Source organism: Diabrotica virgifera, chromosome 10 (assembly GCF_917563875.1).
Source record: "Diabrotica virgifera virgifera chromosome 10, PGI_DIABVI_V3a".
Lineage (NCBI taxonomy): Eukaryota > Metazoa > Arthropoda > Insecta > Coleoptera > Chrysomelidae > Diabrotica > Diabrotica virgifera.
The window spans coordinates 6,160,774-6,182,662 of record NC_065452.1 but is presented as its reverse complement, the minus strand read 5'-3'; the positions used below and the strand labels follow the sequence as shown (position 1 = coordinate 6,182,662).

General features: G+C 32.0%; 1 protein-coding gene across 1 annotated transcript in view; it reads left to right on the top strand.

Moving 5' to 3' along the window:
• LOC114333959 (tyrosine-protein kinase Dnt) overlaps positions 1 to 21,889 on the top strand; it is a 67,189-nt gene that overhangs the window by 26,995 nt on the left and 18,305 nt on the right. Inside the window, exon 5 of the mRNA XM_028283959.2 lies at positions 10,373 to 10,669. Within this exon, the coding sequence (XP_028139760.1) occupies positions 10,373 to 10,669 (297 nt within the window). The remainder of the gene's footprint in view (positions 1 to 10,372; positions 10,670 to 21,889) is intronic.

Below are 21,889 nucleotides of genomic sequence, written 5' to 3'. Positions count from 1 at the left end.
ATTACTTTTTCTGGTTTTCATATTTCGTTTAGTGCTTTCCGTATGGCCCATATTTGTGAGCATGTCGACGGCTCTCTTGTTGAAATCCACAACGCATATGAATAGTGGAGAGTTGAATTACTGCGACTATTCTACGATTACTCTAAAGGACTGTTCTCATCAACAGCAACCGGCGACCGCAACACAACAGCAACGCGACTCGACGCTAATGTTTAAATGCACTTGTTACCAAATAAACGGCAATTCAACGCATCTCTTCCAGTTGGTCATTGGTTGCTGGCGGCCCTCTACGCCATTTGCCCTCTACAGTTGTCAAGAATAGCTTACTCATCGCGGACGAGACAGCAAGAACTTTGAATTTTGTGGCCCTCGTTCGAGCACACGAGAACTATTGAACAGTTGATTTCAGTAAGTACACAAGAGCAACTGAACTAAAGTTGCGGTCTCATTAAAATTGCGTTGCAGTCGTCGGATGCTTTGGTGAGAACACGGCCTAAGTGTTTTTATATCAAATTCAAATTCTTTATTTTCTTAAATATACATTGCTAAAAACTAAACACTAAACTAGACTAAACAAGACATGAAATGAATTTAAAAGATAAATGAAATACAGCTAATATCTAAGATCTAAAAAATTCTTCGACTGTATAAAACACTTTTTCGCATAAAAATTGCCTAAGATTCCTCTTAATACATTTATTGAACTGGTGGACTTTACAACTGTGGGCAAATGATTAAACACCTGTAGCCCGTATACCCTGGGCGATTTAAATTTAATGTTACTATTTGAAAATGCTATACAAAGTTTATTACAATATCTACTATTTAAATTATGCATATCACCACTCCTTTTAAACTGATGTAAGTTATTAAAAATAAAAACAAATAATTCAAAAATGTATAGACACGCCAATGTTAATATTTTATATTTTTTAAAATATTCTCTACAACTAGTTAGTCGGGAGACACCAGCGACACAACGCAATATTTTATTTTGTATGACGAAAATACCATTTGCATAACCAGACATACCCCAAAAACATATTCCGTATCTTAGCCTGGACTCCACGATTGCATAATATATCATAATTAGCTGATTTTCCGTCAAAACATATTTTAAATTTCTAATTAGATAGCTAATGGAACTTAACTTCGAAACAACCGCTCCACAATGCAACTTCCAATCAAAACTTTCGTCAATCGTTATTCCCAAAAACTTGACTGACGTCACCGTAGCTATTTGCATGTTGTTAAAAATAAACTGAAGATTTTCCAGGTATTTTTGTTTCTTGTGAAAATGTATAACTTGAGTTTTTTTCTGCGTTAAGATGCAACGAGTTATCGCAAAACCAAGAATATAAAGATGAAAAAAAATCATTACATCGATGTTGTAGGATTACGTTGGATTTGTTTGATAGAATAATTGACGTATCATTCGCATATATAGTGAAATTTAGCGCTCCGTCCACTTGTACGATGTCGTTAATGTAGACTACAAAGAGAATTGGTCCTATTATAGATCCTTGGGGAACACCCATGTTTGTAGTAACAAGACTAGATCTACAACTGGTCACACAATCCTTGATCCGTCTATTGTTTAGAAATGACATAATCCACTGTAAAGAATTTCCTGTAATACCTATCTGTTTTAGTTTTTAAAATAATATTTCATGGCTGACACAGTCAAATGCGCTACTGAGATCACAAAATATTCCAATAGGACATTCGCCTGCATCAATCAAACTGGTTAAATGAGCATAAAATGCATGGACTGCCGTATTAGTAGATATATTTTCTTGAAAACCATGTTGAGTTATAGTTATGATATTATTGTTTTTTAGATAACCATTTTAATCTCTTTAAATATCCATACTCAAATACCTTTGAAAATATACTGGGAATTTTTATAGGCCTATAATTGCTGACCAGTTTTGGATCTCCTTTTTTTTTTAAAAAATGGGAACTACTGTATAAACTTCGGGCTAATCAATGGTGATTGACCATATTATTGAATTAATCAATTTAATATAAAAATTTCATTTGCAAAAAGGGATATATTTTGAGTTTTTTATTGCTGCTTTGACAAGAGTTAGTTTTTCTAATATTATTTTCAGTTGTTAGCGTCAGCCATAGTAACATCCATCATAAAATCAAAGTTTACATTAAAATATATAACAAAATAATTTTTATAAAATGTCTAAACATACCGGCCCCGTTGAAAAGACGCAGTTCTTTCAAAAACGTACAGAACTAACAAATTAACATACAAAACACAAATAAAATTAACAGTCTATTGGCAAAACACATACACGATTGAGTGCTCTTTTTGTTTCATGACCACGCACTCTAACAGTCACAACTCTAGTAACTCCATCTGGACCTGGATGCATTTCTGTCACTCGTCCAAGAGGCCATTGAAGTGGAGGAGCCCTATCGTCTTTGATCAGCACCAGAGGTCCTAGCTTTAACATTTGGTGGCAATTAGATCTCCATTTCTGACGCATTTGTAGCTCGTTCAAGTACTCTAGTTGCCATCTTGACCATAGTTGTTGAACCATTAATTGTATAGATTGCCATTTGTCGAGACGGTTCTCAGGAACATGAGTGATATCACACTCTGGCAACATAGTTAAGGTACGTCCAATGATAAAGTGCGCTGGCGTCAAGGCAGTGCTATCATCAGGATCGCCGGAAATAGGACAAAGGCCTAGAATTCAATATACCTTCCACCTGATGCAACAATGTACTAAATTCTTCAAAAGTGAAAGATCGACAACCCATTACTCTTTTTAGATGAGACTTAATACTTTTTATTCCCGCTTCCCATAAACCCCCAAACGTTGGAGAATTTGCAGGTATAAAATGCCATTTTATTTTTTCATGTAACAGACTTTGAGAAATCGAGTCAGATGATTTTTCTAAAAACTCATAAACAGTATTTATTTCCTTGTTTGCACCTATGTAATTTGAACCATTATCAGAATAAATATTACAAGGTCTTCCTCTTCTACTTATAAATCTTTTGAAGCTTGCTAAAAACGCATCAGTGGTAAGATCTGATACTAACTCAATGTGTACAGCCTTAGTACACATGCAAATAAAAATACATATATAAGCTTTGGTTAATTTAGCGCCTCTAGTTTTGCGATCCTTGATAAGGAAAGGACCACCATAATCAGTACCTACATTTTGAAAAACTGAAAAACTATTTACCCGATTCTGGGGCAAATCACCCATTAAATAGTTTAGAGGTTTTGGCTTAGTTTTAAAGCAAGCTATACATTTATTTATAACATATTTACAGCAGCTACGAGCTGAAATAGGCCAGTATTTTTGCCTCAATGAAAAAATTAACTGTTGAACACCACAATGAAGCAAACGTTCATGTTCATTTAATAAAATTCTTTTTGTTAAAATCTGATTATTTGGTAAAATAATTTGGTGTTTGCTGTCAAACGGAATATTACTATTTCTTAACCGTCCACCAACCTTTAGTAACCTTTCATGAATAAAAGGAGTCAAAGAAATAATTTTACTTTTATTTGGTATTTCTTTATTATTCATTAGACGCTTGTATTCTAATGGAAAACATTCTCTTTGAACAGAATTTATTGCTAATGCTAGAGCTGCTTCAATCTCTTCTGGTGTTAGTACACCAGTCTTTCTATTTGATTTATTATTAACTTTACAATTATTACAAAATCGTAAAATATATGCTAAAATCCTTAAAATTTTGTTCAATGAAGAAAAATGCTCTAACAAATAGTTAACCAAATTAAAGTAATTAACAGCAACACAAGAAACAACCTTTGCCTCCGGTACATTCTGACATTGTTCAGGATTTAAAATATTCCATTTTTTACTATCTTGAAGAAGCTATTCTGGCCCAGACCACCACAAATTATTATTCATTAAATTATCTACCGAAACTCCTCGTGACAACAAATCTGCTGGATTGTGTTCTGATCGAACATGATTCCAAGAAGTAATATTAGTCAAATTTTGTATTTCTTGCACTCGATTGGCAACAAATTGTTTCCATTTATGTACTTGGATCACCCTTAATCCAATACAAACAAATTGTGGAGTCAGTCCAACAATAAATACCATTCACTGGAATACATATAAAATCCGAAACCTTTTTTATTAAATTAGCTAGTAAAACTGTCGCACAAAGTTCCAATCTAGGGAGATTTAACAATTTCAATGGTGCAACCCGTGATTTTGCACATAACAAATTACATATAAAAGTTCCTGACGACATTAAACATCTTATATAGATACAGCAACCATAAGCCCGTGTAGATGCATCACTGAAACCATGTAATTCAATATTAATATAATCTGATATACTAGCATGACGTGGTATTTTTAATTCATTCAAAGAATTTAAATTACTATAAAATTCTAACCAAACTTTAATAAGGTCTTGTGGTAACTCTTGATCCCATTCAACTTTTCTTTTCCACAAATCTTGCATAATTAACTTTGCATTTATTACAATAGGACCTAATAGTCCTAATGGATCGTATATCTGACAAATTACCGACAGAATACAGCGTTTATTCCATTGACGTGGTTCAATAGAAAAATCAATATTTATTTTATATCCAATAAAATCATTCTGTGGATCCCAATAGATCCCTAACATTTTATTTTGTTCACCTAATGGAAGTACAGCAACATCTAAATCATTATTAATGTTAAAATCTTTAACTATATTTGGTTCATTACAAAGCCATTTTCGTAATTCAAACCCTGAATCAGCTAAAACTTTCGAAACATCTTTCTGTATCTTTATTATTTCTTCTTTAGTATCTGAGGAACTGAGCAAGTCATCCATATAGAAGTCGCGCTGAATTATTTTTGATGCTAATGGATAATCATGCTTATTATCTTCAGCTACTTGTAACAAACTCCTAACAGCAAGATACGGAGCAGATGCGGTACCGTATGTAACAGTATTTAACTTATAACATTTTAGTTCTTCATTTGAGTCTGCACGCCAAATTATTTTTTGAAATTGACAATCATCTTCGTCCACTAAAACTTGACGATACATTTTTGATATGTCACCGCTTATAACATACTTGTGTAGACGAAACCTTAGAAGAATTGAAAATATATCTTGTTGAAGAGATGGACCTATATATTGCACATCATTTATAGACAGACCTGAACTTGATTTTGCAGAACCATCAAAGACTACACGACATTTAGTCGTTAAACTAGAATGTTTTATCACAGCATGATGCGGTAAAAAATATCCGTTATCATTGTTAAAATCCGTCTCCGACATATGTCCCAATTCCATATACTCATTCATAAAAGTAACATACATACTCTTCAAATCTTTATTTTTGTTTAAACGTTTTTCCAATAAGTCAAATCTATGCAACGCCATAGTTTTAGAATCCCCTAATTCATTTATTGTATCTTTAAATGGGATTTTAATTACATACCTTCCTGAAAAATTTTTTCTAACCATTTCCTTAAAATAATTTTCGCAAAACATTTCTTCATTTCACAATATTTTTCTTGACGAATCCAATTCTTCAATCTCCCAGAACTTTACTAATTGATTATTTATTGATTCATTATAAGAATTAACATTAAAAAATGTATGAGAATTTTTAGGTTCTAGAGAATTAAGGTATAAATTCCCAGCAATTATCCAACCAAATTTTGTATTTTGCAAAATCGGCATATTAGGACCTAAAGATTTTTTACCTCCTAACAAAACAGACCAAAATATACTCGAACCTAGCAATAAATCTATATCATCAGATACATGAAAATCTGGATCTGCCAACTTTAAACCTAAGGGAATTTTTAAATAATTTTTATTGAAAGACCTGATCGGTAACTTTCCCGTAATATTGGGAATAACCAAACAATGAGTATCCATAATAAAATCTCCTTGGCAAGAACTTTTAGTGACAATCGCTTCTTTATTAATTTTTGCTAGCGCCTCTCCAACACCCTTGACCAAATGTTCTACCTTTTGACATTTTAAATCTAATAATTTACAAATTTTCTCACTAATAAAACTACTCTGAGAACCGCTATCCAATAATCCACGACAAACAATCGATTTATTTCCATTTACAATGCGAACTAAGACCGTCGACAATAAAACCTCAGAAATCTCGTATGAATTGGCAACGTCTTTGGAAATATGGAGAGAAGAACTTAGCTGACGTTGATCGTTGTCTGAACGTTCAATACAATTATCTATTATGTCGATATTTGGATTCGATCCTATTCTATGTTGATTCGGATCGTTTATATCAGTAGTAACCATATTTCTAGGAACATTTGCGTTGGGATTATTTAAATGCAATAATGAGTTATGCAATTTATGACATTTTATACATTTTGTAACTTGCATTTCCATGTAGGATGTGAATTTCTTAAACAATTTAAACACAAATTTAATCTTTTGGCAGCCGAGATTCTGTCATTTATATTTAATTTTAAAAATGCATCGCATTTATATATCGGATGATCATTTTCACAAAAGTAACATTTGACACTAGACTGACGTTCAATAGAAGCAAAACTTCGAGAATTTACATTGCGAACCTTTTCTTTATTATTTTTATAACCAGAAGATATTTGAAGCTTCTCTAACATTTGACATTTTTCCTTTAAAAATATATTTAAATCTGTCATACTGGGTAAGTCATTTTTATGTTTGAAACATTCCCATTCCCTTCTAGTGGTAGCATCAAATTTAGAACACATTATAAATATTATTATGCTATCCCAACTTTGTGTGTCTAAGCCTAAACTATTTAATGACCGTAAATGTTTAGTGACATTATCAAATAAATCTCTTAGTTCAAGATGAGACTCGTTATTAATAGCAGGATGATCAAAAATTGCCTTCAAGTGGTTGTGAATAATAAGTTTTTTATTCTCATAACGCTCTGTTAACATTTGCCAAGCTATTTTATAGTTTATTGACGAAACCTCTATAGATTTTATTATTTGTTGAGGACCTGCTTCAAGAGAAGATCGCAAATAATAAAATCTCTGAATATCTGTTAAAGAAGCATTATTGTGAAGCAATGCCAGAAAACAATCTTTATATTCGAGCCACGAGTCATAGTGCCCGTTAAAAGTACATAAAGAAATAGGGGGCAACTTAACCAATGCCTGAAAACTATTATTATTAACCTCTTTATTTGAATCACTATGAACTGATACAATATCTGCATTATATTCTATTTTAAAATTATCGCAAAATGTTTGCATATCACTAACAAGTTCAAAATACTAAGCCTCAAAAGTATTAATTTCATTCTCATTATCCTTACTCACCTCTAGTTCATCAATTTTTTCTTGAATCACATGAATCTCTTCATACAAGGGTAAAACCTTGCTTAACCTAAACTCTACATCTGTGATCAATTTTTTAGAAACATCATCCTTATCAATTTTATCAAAATAATTCTTAAACCTTGTAAGTTTACCTTTAACTACTCCCCTTCTTGCCTTTAAACTCTTTAACTCTTGTTCAGCCATTGTTGCACAGATGAAAAAATACAATGAATCAAAAGTCACCTACCGTATACGGTTTTTTTTAAACCTCAAATCGACGTCGGCTTCCTTAGCACTGAATGTCGTAACCTTGTGTGAACCTTTTCAAATGGACATCGGCTTCCTTCGCACTGAATGTCGTAACCTCGTGTAAACCTTATTTGCTGCAAAAATTTTCTTTATCCGCTCGAATTGGACCAAAATAATTATGTATAAACTTCGGGCTAATCAATGGTGATTGACCATATTATTGAATTAATCAATTTAATATAAAAATTTCATTTGCAAAAAGGGATGATATATTTTGAGTTTTTTATTGCTGCTTTGACAAGAGTTAGTTTTTCTAATACAGTAGAGCGTCGATAATCCGAACCCTGGTAATCCGAACGATCACTAATCCGAACGCAAAAAAATTATAAAATTAAAAAATATGATCGCGGACCGAATTTTTGGATTTAATATGACAATATGGACAAAATATGACCGCGGATTTTTGTTTTGTTTATGCAGAAATTCATACAATATGTTTTTTTATTATGCAGGTGTTTTATTCCTTGTAACGAAAACGTATGTACATATGTACTATTTTTATGAGCTTTGTATGTATTTTGAACATATGTTCGATAATCCGAACAATTTGATAATCCGAACTACCCCTGTACCAATTAGTTCGGATTATCGACGCTCTACTGTATTATCTTCAGTTGTTAGCGTCAACCATAGCAACATCCATCATAAAATCAAAGATTACATTAAAATATATAACAAAATAATTTTTATAAAATGTCTAAACAACTACTTTGCATGTCTTTAAGTAGTTAGGAACATCCCCATTGCAAAAAGACAAATTGGTGAGATAAGTTAAAGGATTGATTATAAAAGGTAAAACCTTTTTCACCAAAAATGCAGGTATCTCGTCAAAATCACTAGAGGCTTTGTTTTTAAGTTTACTCTGCAGGAGTTCGATTAGTTCCTGCTCAGTAAATGGGTACAACTGAAAGAAATTTTCATGATCTGTAATAATTGACTGACTGTCTTTGTCTACTGTATTACATGGAATTTTCGACACGATATCAATGGGTGCATTTTTAAAAAATGTGTTAAAAGTGCATGCTACCTCTTGGGAATCTGTAATTATATTATTGTCATCATACATTAAACAAGTATTAGCATTGTTATTAGCACTTTTTGAAAAATCATTGACAATTTTCCACGCGATTTTATTAGGAATATCAGACGAAGTAATGATTTTCTGGTAATAATCTTTTCTTGTTTTGGTCAAAAGTTTTCTATGGTTTTTCCTTTGTTGTTGATAAAAATCTCTAAGAATTGGTACTGCCCTTGATAATGCGTGTAAATTTCTTAATTCAAAACTCGATTTTCGCACTTCGCTATTAATCCATTTATTTTTAGTTGTTTTGATTTTTTTTCCTTGTTGATGGAAAGCTATTATTAAAATGATACAAAAAGATATTTATAAAAGCTTGAAATGCTAGATTAGTGTCTAAGATTCCATAAACACTATTCTAGTTTTCGTTAATGAGGTTAACGATAAAGTGATTTATCGAGTCCTCACCAAATTGTCTTTTTTGTATAAAGTATGACAATTCCGTTTCAAAGTCAAGTTCCACCAAAACTGTTCTGTGATCTTATACAGTGTTGTCAAGTACACGTTCGAGAAATTCACAAATACAGTTGAGTCCGCGAATCTTTACCCGTGCGTCATCATGTTTAAAGCATACGAAATAAGTCGATGATAAGTCGGAAATTGAAATTTACTAAACGCAACAGCAAATCACTTACTGTCACTTGCTGTTGCGTTTAGTAAATTTCAATTTCCGACTTATCATCGACTTATTTCGTATGCTTTAAATGATGACGCACGGGTAAAGATTCGCGGACTCAACTATACATTGTCTAATGTTGTAACGCTGGTATCCGTGACCCTAGTTGGCCAATTAACAAGATTAAAATTAATATTAAAATTCAGTAAAACATTGAGTAGATTAACATGGTCGTTAGTCATATTTCTGGTATCTACATTAAAATCACCACATATTACAAAACTTATACATATATGGTTTATATAAATAATTTAAAATACCTTCGAGGTTATTCAAAAAAATACTTAAATCACCAGATGGTGATCTGTAATAATTTAATATAACATAATATGAGTTATTTTCTTGTCTTTGAAAGAAATAATACAAAATTCAGAATGTTTATCAACCCAATATTGCTTTATCCTAGAATTGAGTTTGTTATTAAAATTAAGACCTTTTCGAACCCAAATTCCTACGCCTCCTCCTCTTATTGAGTTACCTCGCAAATAACTTGCTAGGATAAAACCTTCAATGCTGACGTTCCCAATAGAATCATTTGATTCCCATAGTTCCGTTAAACAGATAATATTTAAGCTCTTATGAGAATTAAGTTCTAAAATAACATCACAAATTTTATCACTATTTATGCTTTGAATATTTAACAGCATTAAATTTGGATTAAAACTTACCCCTATTTGGTCTATCCATGAGCGGTTTGGTCTGAACCCGGCTTGTTCCTTCCTTAACATTGGTTCGACACTGTTTGAAAATCGGTTGTTTTAATTATTGCTGTTAATTTATTTATGGTATTCAGAAGTGTAGTTCCTTTCCATTTCCAGCAATACCTTTTGTCCAATAAAATAGATATATATATATATATATATATATATATATATATATATATATATATATATATATATATATATATATAATCAGGAGCCACTTATACCATCTAATGGTGGGTGGCAAAATAGATAGATAACTTTATTTTATTTTATTTTTAGGGTCGATGACAAATTAAACGTGCTAGTTGCTGATAATGCCTTATCAAGGGATTTATTCCCTTCCGACTATCACTGCCTTGGTGATAATGAAAATAGACCAGTTAAATGGTTGGCAATAGAGAGTCTTTTACACAAGACCTTTTCGCCGAGTTCCGATGTTTGGTCTTTTGGCGTGTTGCTTTGGGAACTGACCACACTAGCCCAGCAACCTTACATAGAGATCGATCCTTTTGAGATAGCAGCTTATTTGAAGGATGGCTACCGACTTGCTCAGCCGATCAACTGTCCTGATGAATTGTAAGTTCTGGTATTTCAGGATATTACGTTGTTTATTGATTATTCGAGAGTAGAATTATTCGTGGCACATGACTTATCATATTTAAAAAAAAAGGTCCCCGCTGCACTCCTTATGGAAAAGTGGTCCCGGTCAAATTTAACGAAACTTTGGTCAATGATAGTTCTCAGTGAGTAGATTAAAAAAATCCATGGCACCTAGGTCTGAAAAACTATTATTCTCGAGCTACAGCCTTCTGAAGTTCTTAAATTCAGGTACTCGGTTTACGTTAAGTGCACGAATTCACGGTCAAGTGAATGAAAATATCTATTATTTAAAGAAGAGATTTTTCTTCATACATGTTTGCGTGTTGGACATGAATTCGTGGTTAAAAATAGATGCATCGTATTTTAGTCTTCAGAAAATCTTCGAAAAGGACTCAGAAAACTGAAGAAGTGCGATAAAAACGTGTTGCTGCAGGACATAAGAATTATCATGTTTTCATGAATGGTTCAGACTTATCCAATACCAGCATAGCTGCAGTAGCTGAGAATATAGTAATTCCCCTCCGCCCGCATGGGCGCCCATATAAAAATTTTTAGGGTGGGGCAGACGTGAAGATGTTGCACATTATATTTTGTATACTTTGGATGACAATGTATAGTTTACAGCAACCGAAAGGCCGATACCCATTGGCAACCCTGCCAATGGGTATCGGCGTATCTGTTCCCCCCGTAACACGGTCCAGAATTAAAGGAAAAATTTTTGAAACATAAAAATATATTAGCTGACATGAAACTTAGTACAGACAGACAAATTCAACCCAATTAACTCGACAGTTAGGAAAATTAAGGGAACTTATTGCACATGTTAGGTTTGTTCCAACACGACTGAGAACCGTCCATGTAACGATCACCGTCCTGCGCAGTACCATGGAACGTATTATTTTGTTCCCATGGAACACATGGAACGATAATTATACAGGGTGTTTCATTAATAATTGTCCATATAGTAACTGGAGAAACCTTAGCACAAAATACGAAGATTTAACCTAAAACTCTTAAATAAAATGTGGTTCCTTACTGAGTTACAGGGTGTTTTATCTAAAAATTTAAAAACTAGTTTTGCTCAGAATTTTAAAACTATTCGACGTATCCTTTTCATACTTGGCAGAAAGTATAGGTACTATACAAACTACTAAATTATGTTAAACAGACGTTTCTGTCTATTACCAGAGGCGTACAACGGGGGAAAGTGAATGGTTGACCCTTTCCAAATTCTACGCCACTGGCTAAATTGCTATTTTAGTTCAATTTTTGGATTCTCCAATACTTTCCATGAAAATAATATACTCTTCATTCGTAGCGATAAAGTCATTAGTTTTCGAGATCTTTGAAGTTAAAAATGAAACGACACGGTTATTTTGATTAATGTATTGTGTCACTTCAATTTTCATTTCAAATATCTCGAAAACTAATCATTTTATCGTTACGAATCAAGAGTATATTATTTACGTAAAAAATATTGAAAAATAAAAAATTAGACTAAAATAGCAATTTCGTCAGTGGCGTAGAATTTGGGAAGGGTCAACCTGCCACTATCCCCTGTCGTACGCCTCTGGTAGTATCTAGAAACGTTTATTTATCTTAATTTAGTAGGGTGTACAGTACCTACACTTTCTGCCAAGTATGATAAGGATACGCCAAATGGTTTTAAAGTACTGGGTACAAATAATTTTTAAATTTTAATCATATGAATCATACCATAAATTAATCAAAATAACTGTGCCGTTTCATATTTAACTTCAAATATCTCGAAAGCTAATAACTTTATCGTTACGAATGAGGAGCATATTATTTACGTAAAAAGTATTGGAGAATCTAAAAACGGCACTAAAATAGTAATTCCTCCAGTGGCGTAGAATTTGAGAAGGGTCAATCATTTACTATCCCCTGCCGTACTCCTCTGGTAGTAGCTAGAAACGTTTGTTTATCATAATTTAGTAGGGTGTATAGTAGTCACACTTTCTGCCAAGTATGAAAAAGATACGTCGAATAGTTTTAAAATACATACTGGGCAAAAATAGTTTTTAAATTTTTAGATAAAACACCCTGTAATTCAGTAAGGAACCACATTTTATTTGAGTGTTTTAGGTTAAATCTTCGTATTTTGTGCTGAGGTTTCTCCAGTTACTATATGGACAATTATTAATGAAACACCCTGTATAGTAATGTGATCGTTACATGACGGTTCTCAGTCGTGTTGGAACAAACTTATTATTATCCATGTCTTGTAGTTTGGGTTTATCTATTGTATGTATTTGGTGGTTCGTGTTTTATTGGAAGTCGCCCCTTATCCCAAGGCAAATGTTCCGCCACTGCTACTGAAGCGCCTTCATAAAATTGAGGAACTACCACAATACGCCAGGGAAATAAGGCAAAAATATACCACGTTCGGGACACTTGAGCAGCCAGGTTGCAAATAGGTTTTTGGGTACTATATACCTAATGCATTATAAATACAAAATTACCCGTCACAGTTCGGACGAGTTTATTAACAAATAAGTGTCAAAAATGGCAGTTTTTTCGTTTAAATCGCCACAGGTAAAAATAGGGTAATTAAACATCTTATTTGTAGTATCCTTCTTTTAGTAGATGAGCAAATGTTCAAAATGGCAGTTTTTGAATTTTGGTCCGATCATTTTGTTGTTTCGGAAATTTCAAATTAAAACTAAAATTTCGAAAATAAAAAACTTGCTACAAATTTTGCGAAAATTGCCTTTAGACTTAACCAAATAGACCAACAAAAGTTGAGCCAAACAGTCCATATAATGCACGAAAAAGTTTAAGACGATTCGTCAATTAGTTTAAATTTTATTCAATTTGTTTATCCCCACTTAAGAGCATGAGAAAACCAAAACCAAATACATTGAAAAACGTGAAGGATAAGAATGGAACCATACTCACAGAAGAGAATGAGATTATGGAGAGGTGGAGAGAATACTTTGAAGAACTCTTGGAAGTGGAACAAGTAGAAGGAAATAAGTTAGAACAAAACAAAAATCAACACACCCCACAAGAGCAACAAGAACAGATAGAAAATATAACACAAAAAGAATTAACAAATGCGATCAACAAAATCAAGCTGGAAAAAGCACCAGGACATGACGATATAACTGCAGAAATTGTCAAATATATGAATGAAGAAAGACAACAAGAATTATTAAACATCATTAACCAAGCTAAAAAAGAAAAGAAAGTACCACTAGACTGGCAGATAGGCATTATAACACCATTGTATAAAAAAGGAGATAGCAAAGAATGCTCAAACTATAGAGGAATAACACTAGGAAGCACAGTAGGAAAATTTTATGCTAGTATACTAGAAAACAGGCTAAGAGAAAAACTAGAGAACACTTTTGAGGAGAGCCAGAGTGGTTTCAGAAAAAAAAGAGGGACGAATGATCAGATTTTCATAATCAGACAAATAATAGAAAAAGCTCTTAAAACAGAAAAAGAAATACATGCATGTTTCATAGATATGGAAAAAGCTTTCGACAGAATTAAAAGAGAAGATATTTGGAAAATACTTGAGAAGAGAAAAATTGAACAAGGTCTAGTAGGATGCATCCAGAGTTTATATGAAAAAACGAAAAGCTATGTAAGGACAAGAAATGAAAAATCAAAAGTATTCGACAGCAACATTGGATTAAAACAGGGTTGTGTCCTGAGTCCACTACTCTTTAACCTAGTACTAGATGACGTAATAAAAGAATGCAAACACAAATGGAGAAAATATAATGTAGGATATTGGAAGTTAAGAATGATACAAATGACAGAACTATGCTACGCAGACGACCTGGTGATCATTGGGGAGTCAGAAAAACAATTAGAAGAAAATATAAACATATTGTATGAAGAGCTAAAAATCAGATACATGAAAATAAAGAAAAATCAAAAACAATGATAATTGGAAGACAAAACGGAAAACACAAAATTGAACAGGTAGACAGATATAAGTATTTGGGGGTAATCATAAGCCGGAATGGAAAATTAGAAGATGAGATAAATGAAAGAATTGGAAAGACTGGTAAGCTGTATTAAGTAATAGTATTAAGCTGGTACTGGTAAGCAATAGTATTAAGAGTAACTTTTTAAAAAAGAAAGAAATACCTAAGAATATAAAAACCGAAATAGTAAAAAAGATTGTGAAACCCACTCTAACCTATGCCTGTGAATCTTGGGCATTAACAAAAAGGCAAAAGAATAGACTAATAAGCACAGAAATGAGATTTTTGAGAACAATAGAGGGAAAAACAAGGAAAGATAAAATTAGAAATTAAACATTTAGACAAAATCTGAAAATACACCCAGTTACAATAACAATCGAACAAGGATAACTTAGATGGCTCGGACATGTACTGAGAAGAGGAGACGAAAAAATAGTAAGACAGATATATGAAGCGAGAGATATGGGAAGAAAGAAGAGAGGACGACCAAGAAAGACGTGGACAGAAGAAGTGAGGGAAGCGGCCGACAAAAGAGGAATAAAATGGGAGGAAACAAAAGCATTGGCCATGGATAGAAGGAAATGGAAGGAAATGTGGAAGAAAACGACGGAGAACCTAACTCCGTAACAACTCACAATGAAAGGTAGACGAGTTCTGGATTAAGTAAGTAAGTATTTGTTTATCCCAAAGAGCTTTTTTTGCAATATTATTGTTCAGAAAATAAGAAAGATATAGCAGTTCTGTGGAAACCACGTGAAAGAAGAATAGTTATATTTTCAACAAATAAAAAAAAATCAAAAGTCATTTTTATCATTCCGAAAAATTAAAATAAAGTAGAGTCATTTTCGGCTTATAAACAATTTGAATAACTGTTAATATAGACTCTAGATTAAAACTACTTTGGGATTTGAAATGTTGGCATTTTTACACGAATTTTCAAAAAAAACTTTTTGCCTAGGTTAATCACGATCAAAGTTAGCCACTTTTTTTATTTAATTCACAGCTACTTTGTTTATAACAATTAAGCAACATAACTAGCGCCATTTTGAAGCTCAAGGTATATAGTTTATCTGTAAAAGTCTGAGTAAACTTTGAACTTCAACAAAGTGGTTAATAAAGCTTTAAAAATTACATCCTAATGAAATCGATTCGTGGTCGGTGGAGGGGAATTATTAAAATCCGTGCACTCAAAAAATGAAATTGATTCTTCAAACATATACTGCGATTAATATCTCTGGAGCTTGTTGATGGATTTTGATCATAATGTTTTCAATTTATATGTACTCGTAGTCTTGTAGAGTACGTTATGTACACATATCCCCACCTAACATTAACATTGTTAGGGGGGAACCCCCCTTATCACTCAGGGATATGAAAAATAGATTACGACCGATTCTAGGACCGAATATTCATATATAATTTCATAAAAATCGGTCAAGCGGCCTCACAGGAGTTTGGCAACTAACACTGTGACAGGAGAATTTTATAGATGTAAATATATAGACGACTATTAAAAAATGGGGGTTGGTGATAGAAGAGTGAAAATTAAGGTTTGTATGTATTTTTTAATTCTACACCAGATAAAATTAAGGTAGACAATTTTGTCCAAAAAAATCAAAAAAATGTCAGGGGGCAACCCCCCTTATAATTTATGTGTATGAAAAATAGATTAAAACCTATTCTCAGTCCTACAGGATATTCGTGTAAAATTTCATAAAAATCGGCCAAGCCGTTTCGGAGGAGTATGGTAACTAATACTGTTATAGTAGAATTTTATGTACATATATAGAAGTAACTGTGAATTAAATAATAAAAGTGGCTAACTTTGACCGCATTTAACCTAGACGAAAAGTTTTTTTTTTGAAAATTCGTGTAAAAATTCCAGCTTTTGAAATCCCAAAGTGGATTTACCAAATTAATATTATCCCAGTTAATATTACCAAATTTATTCAAATTTTTTTAAGCCAAAAATGGCTCTACTTTAGTAAAATGTTTTCGGAATGACAAAAATGACTTTTGATTGATTTTTTTAAATTATTTGAAAACATAGTGTTTTTCTTTCATGTAGTCTCCACATAATTGCTGTATCATTATTATTTTCTGAAGAACAACATTGCAAAAAAAGCTCTTTGGGATAAACAAATTGAATAAAATTTAAACTAATTGACGAATCGTCTTGAAATTTTTTGTGCACGATATATACTGATTGTCTCAACTTTTCATGCAATATCAAAGTCTTAAGTTCATTTTCGCAAAAGTTATAGCAAATTTTTTATTTTCGAAATTTTAGTCTTATTTCGCAATAGCGAAGCAACAAATGATCGGTCCAAAATTCAAAAACTGCCATTTTGAACCTTTGCTCATCTACTAAAAGATGAATGGTCTAAATTAGATATTTAATTATCCTATTTTTACCTGTAGCGATTTAAACGAAAAAACTGCCATTTTTTAAACTTATTTGTTAATAACTAAAATTTGTATTTATAATGTATTAAGTATATAGTACCCAAAAAACCCATTTGCAACCTGGCTGCTCAAGTGTCCCGACAATAGCTATTTGTATAACAAGGGAGGAAAGTGTAACTTTTCCTCCCGAGAATGAAGTTTACTGCCCGACGCGTAGCGGAGGGCAGTAATCATTCAAGGGAGGAAAAGGCACTTTACTCCCATGTTATACATATGGTTTTTCCACCTTCCTCAAATAACAAGTCATTTTGTCATTTTTACTTAATTTATTTATGTAACTAACCAACAAAATTTATTAGAACTAAAACAACAAGTAGGTACAATATAACTGTCAGCTGTCAAATATAAGTCAAATTATTAATGTAAACATTGTTAAATAAAAATAACAATTTACTGTTTTTTACCATTCTGCAAAATACAGGATGTTTTATAAATAAACGTTAAAATGTATAGATACTCCGTAATAGAAAATAGATATTATACAGGGCGTCAATAAGTTATATTTCATGAATGAAATATTATGACGTCACTTTTACTTTTCCTCCCTAGGGAGGAAAAATATTTTCCTCCCTAGGGAGGAAAAGTACAACTTTGCTCCCTACAATCAGGTCCGGAAAAGTATACTTTCGGTAGAGGTAGGTGGAAAAAACCTTATTTCTCTGGATTACAATAAGTGCTGCTAGAGCAGAACAAGACATCTCACGTTTTCACGCATGCAGAATAGAGTGCCTCTAAAAGTCATTAGATATGCCGACGAAGCCGTAGTTTTTGCCATTAGCTTAAATGATTTGCAAAGAATAGTCTTCAGCATATCAGATATGAGTAGATTAAATGGACTTGATCTCAATCCGAAATGAAAAACAAAGTACATACGTATTAGTAGGTAAACGCGAAATATAAATTATAATCTTCTACGGAAAAATCGGGTTTATGTCATCTTCGACTATCTGTACGTTAAGATTTTGCTGATTTTGTTTAGGTGCATCATATTTTATGTAGTGTTAACTAACGACCTATTAGGATACTTCATTAACAATTACGGAACATTTGCCTTGGGGCAGGGGAACGACTTACAATAAAACACCAACCCCAAAATATATCAAATAGATAACCCAAACTACATAAAAGACAGGTAATAACATGTGCAATAGGTTCCCTTTATTTTCCTAACTGTCGAGTTAATTGGGTTGAATTTGTCTATCTGTAGTAAGTTGCATGTAAGCTAATATATTTATATAGGAATGAGAAAACAATAATTTATTTTATAACATATAATTTTATTACAAAAATGCAATCCTAAAATATTTACAGTAAACAATATAACCACATTTACATGCTAAATCTGTGCTAAGTAAGGTATTTAAATGCCAGTCTATGTATATGTATGTTTTTTTTTCTATTTGGCAATAAGAAGAAAACCAAAGGTATATAATGATCTTCTTTTAGATCATGGATGGAGAACATTTGCATAAAAAACTTTGAGCAATATTCAAAAGTTCAATTGCTGTTGTAATAAAACAATAATTTGGTTTTTGTATGTCGTTTACCATTAGAAAATCCTCCTTTTTGTTGGTATTCACTGGAAATGTTTTAATGTTCATGAGTTTCTTCCATACTTTTTGGCAATTTAGGCAGAAGAGATCGTCGGGCGTTATACATATTTTTCTAACCAATTCCACATCTTTGGTAGCCAAGGTACTAATATTGCCATTTCTTAATTCCTCATGCAAAATTTTCATATCCCCCATTTTCATAGGTCGTTCACTGATATCTTCTACGGTCTTTCACTTCAAGGAGTTACTAACATTTGACGATTGAGTACATCTTCGTTTAATTAACTATGATTGTGGTCATCCATAATTTCCGTCACTACGTTGTCCCCTTGGGTTTTTAAAAATGCTTTACATTTTTCTTTCGTCTGCGCACAACAAATCTAACGCTTGCCGTTATTTTTATTAAACGCTTTTATTTAGTTCAATAGATTGCGTCAAATCTTTGGATGTTAATTTGGCTACCTTTTCTTCCATGCAAATGAATGAAAATTTGCAGACATATGCATTCGCGGTGACAATACACGAATAGACAACAAAAAATTTTTGTTTATGTTTATTAATTATTTAAATAAAAAAAAAACGATTTTAATGGAAAAAGGCCTAAATTCTCTTGTTTTTTACAATGTAGAAACTTGAAACTTTTACGGATGGTAGCTAATGATATAACCTATACATAATTTCACTTTTTACGTTAATTTTTTACGTTATGCGTCATAAATAAACAATAAAGTTTTAAATTTTGAACACTCGTATATTTGTTTATACAGTACGATGCAAGTGAAAGGAATAAATTCGTTATTTCGTAAAAAGGCGACTTGAACCCTGGAATGCTACCTGGGGTACACTTGTACCCCAACCTTGTTTGTAAGTTACACCAATTTGCAGTAGTGGGTGTAGAAAATATGAAAATAAACTTGTGAATAATAATATAATAAAATATTTTTGTATACAAAATAAATTCTTAGCATGTTATCTTAAGATTGTTTTTGTCATAAGTTCTTAAAACATACATATATAAATATTTTAGGTCGATTTTATTTGGGGTACCACTGTACCTCGATGTAGCAGATTGAGTTTAGAAAATAAGTGTAGCAATCCAGGGTTAAGGAAAAAACCCGAAAGAGGTCGATTTTATTTTTAAATTACGATATTTTGGCATATATGTCATACTAGTGACGTCGTCCTTCTGGGCGCGATGACGTAATCGATGATTTTTAAACGCTTTTATTTAATTCAATAGATTGCGTCAAATCTTTGGATGTTAATTTGACTACCTTTTCTTCCATTCAAATGAATGAAAATTTGCAGACATGCATTCGCGGGAACAGTACACGAATAGACAACAAAAAATTTTTGTTTATGTTTATTAATTGTTTAAATAAAAAAAAACAATTTTAATGGAAAAATGCCTAAATTCTCTTGTTTTTTACAATGTAGAAACTTGAAACTTTTACGGATTGTAGCTAATGATATAACCTATACATAATTTCACTTTTTACGTTAATTTTTTACGTTATGCGTCATAAATAAACTGTATTAAATAGTGTGATGTTAATGTATTTTTGGTCCCAATTAATTAAAACTCTATTGTTTGGATAACTTTATATTTACATCGTATAAACGGTGATTCAACCATAATTGTTTACAAATACAAATCATTACCTATACCACACATTTGTACATATCAAGTATCTAATTATAACAACTCTTGAATTTACCTATGCTGCATTTTTATACACTACCTAATATGTAAACCTCACGTATTAATTCACGGTCAGGAGTCATTGTCTTCGAGCATGGCTAATACACTACATTATATTTTGATAAAGATATTTACAACTTAATTTATATAGGTTGTCCCAACTATATTACATCTCCCTGTTTTAAAATGAGATATATTTCTCTTTCCCTTTTACAAAATGTTTATGGTTACCTAATACTATTTTGAAAAATTAAATTTCCTAACTATGCTAACTAACTGTAACATGGTACATTTCAGATCAATCAATTTTTCCCTGAACAGATCCTGCTTAGAATAGAACTTAGATAGAATCCTGGCAGGGTCGCCATGTATTAAATAGTGTGATGTTAATGTATTTTTGGTCCCAATTAATTAAAACTCTATTGTTTGGATAACTTTATATTTACATCGTATAAACGGTGATTCAACCATAATTGTTTACAAATACAAATCATTACCTATACCACACATTTGTACATATCAAGTATCTAATTATAACAACTCTTGAATTTACCTATGCTGCATTTTTATACACTACCTAATATGTAAACCTCACGTATTAATTCACGGTCAGGAGTCATTGTCTTCGAGCATGGCTAATACACTACATTATATTTTGATAAAGATATTTACAACTTAATTTATATAGGTTGTCCCAACTATATTACAAAACAATAAAGTTTTAAATTTTGAACACTCATATGTTTGTTTATACAGTACGATGCAAATGAAAGGAATAAATTCGTTATTTCGTAAAAAGGCGACTTTAAGGAAAAATCTCGAAAGAGGTCGATTTTTATTTTGAAATTACGATATTTTGGCATATATGTCGTACTAGTGACGTCATCCATCTGGGCGCGATGACGTAATCGACGATTTTTTTAAATGAGAATAGGGGACATGCGATAGCTCATTTGAAAGGCAATTCAATTCTTTATCAGTAATGTAAAAATTTATATAATTATTTGTACAGGGTGTCCAATAATAATTTTTTAATTAAATTATTTGACAAAAAGAAGAATGTATGTAATTTATTTAACTCAGAATACATTTTACAGTTGCCCGTAAACAGAAAAAATGTGTATTACAGAAATAAACATTGATTTTCGATTAAATTAAATATTCAAGCCAGCTCCCGCCAGCCACCTGCCTCTTGGAAGTTTTAACATTCAATTTAAGCGAAAGGCAATGATTATTTGTGATATAAACATTTTTGTCAGGTTTATGACAGCAGTAAAATGTATTTTAATTTAAATTTAATAAGTTACACACATTCTTCTTTTTTTAAACGCTTTTCTTTAGTTCAATAGTTTGCGTCAAATCTTTAGAGGTCAATTTGCCTGCCTTTTCATCAATGCAAATGAATGAAAATTTGCAGACATATGCATTCGCGGGAACAATACACGAATAGTCAATAAAAAAAATTTGTTTATGTTTAATAATTGTTTATAAAAAACGATTTTAATGGAAAATG